At 34.6% G+C, this 6,682-nt stretch overlaps 1 protein-coding gene across 1 annotated transcript in view; it reads left to right on the top strand.

The window, feature by feature from the left end:
- The window catches only part of LOC107570365 (receptor-type tyrosine-protein phosphatase mu-like), a 137,725-nt gene that overhangs the window by 45,371 nt on the left and 85,672 nt on the right, over positions 1-6,682 (top strand). The window contains exons 7-8 of the mRNA XM_016256596.1: positions 4,422-4,458; positions 4,954-5,028. Coding sequence (XP_016112082.1) covers positions 4,422-4,458; positions 4,954-5,028 — 112 coding nt within the window. The remainder of the gene's footprint in view (positions 1-4,421; positions 4,459-4,953; positions 5,029-6,682) is intronic.

The raw sequence follows: 6,682 nt of genomic DNA, 5'->3' as shown, positions 1-6,682 counted from the left end.
GTCTTAATGAAAAGTCTATAATATACTTTGGTTAAAATTTCTCAATGGTAGTGTAGAAAAACACTACCCTGTCAAAAACAACTCTGTTCACAGCTAGCTGTTTTGGTGCATGTCTCTTTAAATGCTAATGAGCTCTGCTGACCCCGCCTCTCTCTTCCATACGGTGCACTACAAAAAATTATTTTCTTGCTTAGTATTTTTGTCTTGTTTTCTAGTACAAATATCTAAACATTCTTGAATCAAGATGCATTTACTTGACAGGTGAAATTACTTAAAATGATCAAAATTGTGTTAGTTTTTGCTTAAAACGAGTAAAAATATCTGCCAATGGGGTAAGAAAAATAATATTGTTTAGCCTTTGAATTAAGATTACTTTTCTTACCCCATTGGCAGATATTATTGCTTGTTTTAAGCAAAAACTAACACAATTTTGATAATTTTTTTTTGCAGTGTGACAAGCCGTTCTCTGAGACTTTAGAACTTGCCAACTAGCACATTATTAGGAAAGACGATTTGCAAAGATTCTTAAAAAAAACGTATGCTCACTTCTTCTGTAGGTGAAGCTGGATCACGAATGATTTGCGCAAACATAGACGCGTTAAGGTAGAGCAGGGGGCGCATTCCCTTCAGAAACAAAGCGTAAACAAAGAGCAGCCTGGGTCTGTGTGACCTCACACAGCCAAGAATCTGAGATCGGCTTGATTTGAAAAAGGGGTTATAATTTCTCGGGATTTAGAAAAAACACTTGGTGGATTTTTAGCACTGTAGGGTGGTTGTGTCCACACACTGCCAACACACATCTCAGTTCAAACAACACATGAATTTTGCATCCGATGACCCCTTTAATGCATCGGTCTCTCTCTCCTCTCGTCATGCTTTTAAAGAAATCACGCCGTTTGGATTGACAGTCGTGCTGCTGTAAAAGGCAGAGGAGGAGCTGGCGGCTGTAATTGATGTCCTAATTGACTGAGGATCTGTGTTTTAGCCTCCTGATGGATGCAGACAGGCACTTACCGAGACGGCCCTCGTGTCTGTCTGTTCAAGAGCTGTAATTCATTAAGTCAGACCTTTCACATTTGTGTTTGCTTTTCTTTATAATAGCAGGACGAGTGTTTGTTTATGTTGTCGTGAGTCTCGTTCAGCAGGTCAAAGGTTGTTCTTAGGCTCTAATGGATGGCTGGAGGTGGAAGTGTGTGTTTAAATGCCACCATACAGTGTAAGACATGCTGAAGATTAGAAAAACACTCAATGCTTGCTGGGAAACATAAAAGTTGCTGAGATGTGCAGGGAAATTAAAAATCCTGTTCTTAATTTGTGTTTGTGTCTAATTTTCCAGGTAAAGCATTTAAAATCCCTTATAAGAAGATCAATTGACTGCATAAGATATTAAGCCTAGTTTTCAGAGAATGTTTTGTTTTTTTTAGTGCTTTTTTCACTTTTTTAAAATATTTAAAACAAGTGAACAAATCTGCCAGTGCAGTCAGACAAAATACACTTGCATTAAAGATACAGGCTATGAAAACAACTTTTAATATGCTATTCAGTTTTGCTTCTCAAGTAAATTTGTGTTTTTATTTTTTCATGCATTTTTTTATATTTTGTGGGAAATTAATTAATAAATTTGCAGGTTGTGTGTGTGATTTTTAAAGAAATCACGCCGTTTGGATTGACAGTCGTGCTGCTGTAAAAGGCAGAGGAGGAGCTGGCGGCTGTAATTGATGTCCTAATTGACTGAGGATCTGTGTTTTAGCCTCCTGATGGATGCAGACAGGCACTTACCGAGACGGCCCTCGTGTCTGTCTGTTCAAGAGCTGTAATTCATTAAGTCAGACCTTTCACATTTGTGTTTGCTTTTCTTTATAATAGCAGGACGAGTGTTTGTTTATGTTGTCGTGAGTCTCGTTCAGCAGGTCAAAGGTTGTTCTTAGGCTCTAATGGATGGCTGGAGGTGGAAGTGTGTGTTTAAATGCCACCATACAGTGTAAGACAAGCTGAAGATTAGAAAAACACTCAATGCTTGCTGGGAAACATAAAAGTTGCTGAGATGTGCAGGGAAATTAAAAATCCTGTTCTTAATAAGTGTTTGTGTCTAATTTTCCAGGTAAAGCATCTAAAATCCCTTATAAGAAGATCAATTGACTGCATAAGATATTAAGCCTAGTTTTCAGAGAATGTTTTGTTTTTTTTAGTGCTTTTTTCACTTTTTTTAAATATTTAAAACAAGTGAACAAATCTGCCAGTGCAGTCAGACAAAATACACTTGCATTAAAGATACAGGCTATGAAAACAACTTTTAATATGCTATTCAGTTTTGCTTCTCAAGTAAATTAGTGTTTTTATTTTTTCATGCATTTTTTTATTTTTTGTGGGAAATTAATTAATAAATTTGCAGGTTGTGTGTGTGATTTCTGGGATATTTCTGGGATATTTAGGTTCCTAGGCAGTTGCTACGGCATTGTAACACTGTTGCACAGGTTATGGTGGTTGCTAGAGGTGTTGCTAGGTTGTTCTGGATAGGTGCTAGGGTGTGGTTAGGACATTGCTAGATTGTTGCACAGGTTCTGTGGTTGCTAGGTTGTTCTGGATGGGTGTTAGGGTGTGGTTAGGGCATTGTTAGACTGTTGCACAGGTTTTGTGGTTGCTAGGTTGTTCTGGATGGGTGCTAGACTGTTGCACAGGTTCTGGTGGTTGCTAGGGGGCTGCTAGGTTGTTCTGGATCGTTACTGGGCAGTTGTCAGAAGATTGTTAAACTGTTGCATAGGTTCTGGTGGTTGCTAGGTCGTTGCTAGGTTGTTCCTAGGTTGTTCTGGATAGGTGCTAGGGTGTTGTTAGGGCATTGTTAGACAGTTGCACAGGTGCTGTGGTTGCTAGGGCGTTGCTAGGTTGTTCTGGATGGTTACTAGGCAGTTGTCAGGTCATTGCTAGACTGTTGCACAGGTTCTGGTGGTTGCTAGGGCGTTGCTAGTGCATTGCCAAAGTGTTCTGAGAGGTTACTTTTGTGTTGCTAGGTGGTTGTTGGGCTGTTTAGAAAGACCTAAAGGATGGTGGTAATTTTAACAGATGTAGTTTTAAAGCTCTAGCAAGAGTTTCAGTCTTTTGAAACACCGTTTATGTGCAATAACAGTATGCTGGCTTTGATAAACATACAGAACTAGAGAGCACAGCAGTCGGCATATTAAAGAACAGCAGTAATAAAGCAGAACACGGTGCTTTGTTGTTGGTGTTCGTGTAGCTGAAGACTGATGTCAGATGTTAGTTTGATTACAGGCGCTAAAGCGAGTCGTGCTCCAGGTGCTCGTACTGAACGCTCACATACAGCATTCGGCTGAAATGCACTTTTAATGCCGCAGCTGCTTAGCAGGCATAGAAAATATATCAGCATATACATCACTGGAGTCATGCAGCAGCAGAACCAGTTACTGGACTGTTTTCATTCTGCTGACAAGAGTAAAACATTACTTACTCCTGTAGAAAACACTGGAGCCACTGGAACTTCATCAGTGAACAGATTATTAGTAGAATTTAATTTATTCATTATAATTAAATGTAATATAATAATAATAATTAATAATAATAATAAGCAGCATTATAATTAACACTATAATCATTATAATAAATATTTATTATTATTATCATTATTATTAGTAGAATTTAATTTATTCATTATAATTAAATGTAATATAATAATAATAATAATAAGCAGCATTATAATTAACACTATAATCATTATAATAAATATTTATTATTATTATCATTATAAAAATTTTTCACTACTGTAAAAGCTCTGGAAAGGTTCTATTATTATTATTATTATCATTATTATTATTGTTATTTAATTTTTTCACTACTGTAAAAGCTCTGGAGAGGTTCTGTTATTATTATTATTATTGTTGTTGTTGTTGTTGTTTTTGTTACCACAAATAATAATGCTAATACTACTACTATAACTACTAATTATTATTATTATTAGTAGTAGTAGTAGTAGTAGTATTGTTGTTATCATAAATAATAATACTATTAATACTACTACTAATTATTACTATAAACATTATTATTATTATTATATTTAATTTATATGGAACCTTTCCAGAGCTCAAAAATGTTTTACAGTAGTGAAAAAAATAACATACACAATGAACAGTCAATGGGAAAGTGCATATTTACACAATTAAGCATATAAAACAATATAAACTCAATTAAGAATATAATTTAATATTCAAAACAGATTTTTTTTAGCACAATTAATTTTAGAAGATCACAGAGGATGATGATGAATATCTCTGTGTATCAATCAATCAATTAATCAATCAATATTTATTTCTTAAGCACATTTAAAAGCAGCACATGTTGGCCAACGTAAATTATTTGTTCTATTGAATCATTCAGATGTTTGATATTTTGTATGTATTTTTGTTTTTCAGGAGACAAAAATCGACTGTGTCCGTGTCGCTACCAAAGGTAGGCATTCTAACTTATGCAAGCAGACATTGAAAATGTGATTAATTTTACACATAACATAATGCATGTAATCAGCATGACGCAGCAGTGAAAGACTGAACAGATCCTGTTAGTGTTGTAGCCTGATTTGGTTTCTGAAATGGTTCACGTGCATCCCTTGTCCAGTCAATGTTATTAACCTTGTAAACATGCAAATAAGAACATTAACCCAGGGTTAATTACTAATCCAGGTTAAAGTAAGAGCAGTGTGAGATGAGAGACGTGACGACCCAAGATTAAAAACGAGCGTGTCTGAAGATGAAGTTCTGCATGTTCTGCTTTTGAGTGTCTGTTGTGCAGGTTTTCAGTAACTGTTTGTTTTCTTCTCTTTCTTCTGTTTGTTTCTCCTCTCTCTCTCTCTCTCTCTCTCTCTCTCTGTCACACACACACACACACACACACACACACACTGATTCTCTCTGTCTTTCTGCATGTGTGTGGATCTTGTTCTTGCAGCTGCTATCTTGGTGACGCAGCTCACCACTCCTTACGTTCGCATCGCTCCGGCCGCTGGAGACAATCAGCTAACAGGTCAGAAACTCACTCACTCACTGTATGTGTGTGTGGATGAATTTGAGTCTGTCTCTAACATAATATTAGCAGAGATAAAGCGCTGATGACATCATCTTGTTCAAGTGTTGTTGTTTTTTTTGACCAATCAGATTCTCTCTAGGATCAATGTTATTTTTGTATTGCTGATAGTTGTTATTGATATTTTGAAAATATTGTTCAATTTTCCATCTTCATTTTAATTTAATTAAAAGTTTTAGTATTTTTTTTTAAATGTCTAAATAGTTTTTATTAATTTTTATATCAGTTTTAGTTTTTGTTATTTTAGTACTTTAAGTTAAACCAAATGAAAATGCTAAATGTTGTCTTGGTAACTAGGTGAAATAAAATAAGTTTAAGGTTTTTTTATATTTTATTATATATATTTTTTTCTTATTTCAAAGTTTTTTATGGTTTTAGTTAACGATAATAACCAAATGAGCCATAAACAACCCAATGTCCTCTTTTAGTAAGAAGTATGTCAAACAGGAAAAAAATCTGCACCCATTGTTTGAGTTTTTTTTAAACGTATGATGCTAAACGTGAATTTAGATGTTTTTAAGTCCATAAAGTCTCTCAGGCAAACGTTTCTTTAAACACACACATATCTCTTTGATTTGTCATCACAAACTCTCTCTGTCATTATCAGACCGATGTGCATGAGCTGCATTTATTGGATTGTGTGTTATATTCAATGTTAAAACAGACCCAGGATTTGTAAGGTTTGATTATATCAGCGGATGAATGTGGTTCTTCAGATTCAGCAAACACATTCACTGACAAACAAAGAGAAACAATCCTGGAACCTGAATGAATTAAAGGATAAACACAGTTGTATTTCCTGTGTTTACTACTGAAGCAGGAAGTTAAGGGTTCTGGCCCCATCCCTGAGCAGGAAATGATGTCATTAGTATTCTGTACATTTTTAATATCTACATCTGCTGCTCTATTTTATTTGATCAGTGCACACTTTCAATCGTACACCAGCATATAGATTATATTAGATAACAATGAAATGTTATGTTTAAATATGAAATGAGGCATTATCTAATCAAATATGCACTGATTTGCAAACATTTCCAGAACAAATCTGGACATTGGATAAAGCCAGGATCAAAATTCTTGTTTGATTTTTTTGACAATATTAGATTTAAAAGGCTTTTACTGATGGGATTTTATATTTCTCATTTTATCACTCCACAAATCAGAAAACACTGTCAACAGACAGAAAATAATAAAATGTTGTATAAATCAGAGTGAATGATATATCAACAAACCCCTCAGTAAAAACCTTTAGAATATAAATTGGAATAAAACTCTACATTTTGGAATTTAAGTGTTGCTGAAGTGGAGAAAAAACTAATTTGTCTTCAAAGATTTGTATTTTTACCATGTTTTTAGGAATAAAATGTTGTATAAATCAGAGTGAATGATATGTCAACAAACCCCTCAGTAAAAACCTTCAGAATATAGATTGGAATAAAACTCAAAATTTTGGAATTTATAAGTGTTGCTGAAGTGGGGGAAAAAACTCATTTGCCTTCAAAGATTTGTATTTTTACCATGTTTTTTAGGAATAAAATGTTGTATAAATCAGAGTGAATGATATGTCAACAAACCCCTCAGTAAAAACCTT

This window comes from Sinocyclocheilus grahami, unplaced genomic scaffold (genome assembly GCF_001515645.1).
Source record: "Sinocyclocheilus grahami isolate Dianchi unplaced genomic scaffold, SAMN03320097.WGS_v1.1 scaffold1448.1, whole genome shotgun sequence".
Taxonomy (NCBI): Eukaryota; Metazoa; Chordata; class Actinopteri; order Cypriniformes; family Cyprinidae; genus Sinocyclocheilus; species Sinocyclocheilus grahami.
Note: the sequence above shows the minus strand (reverse complement) of the source record. Positions and strands in the feature narration are given on the sequence as shown.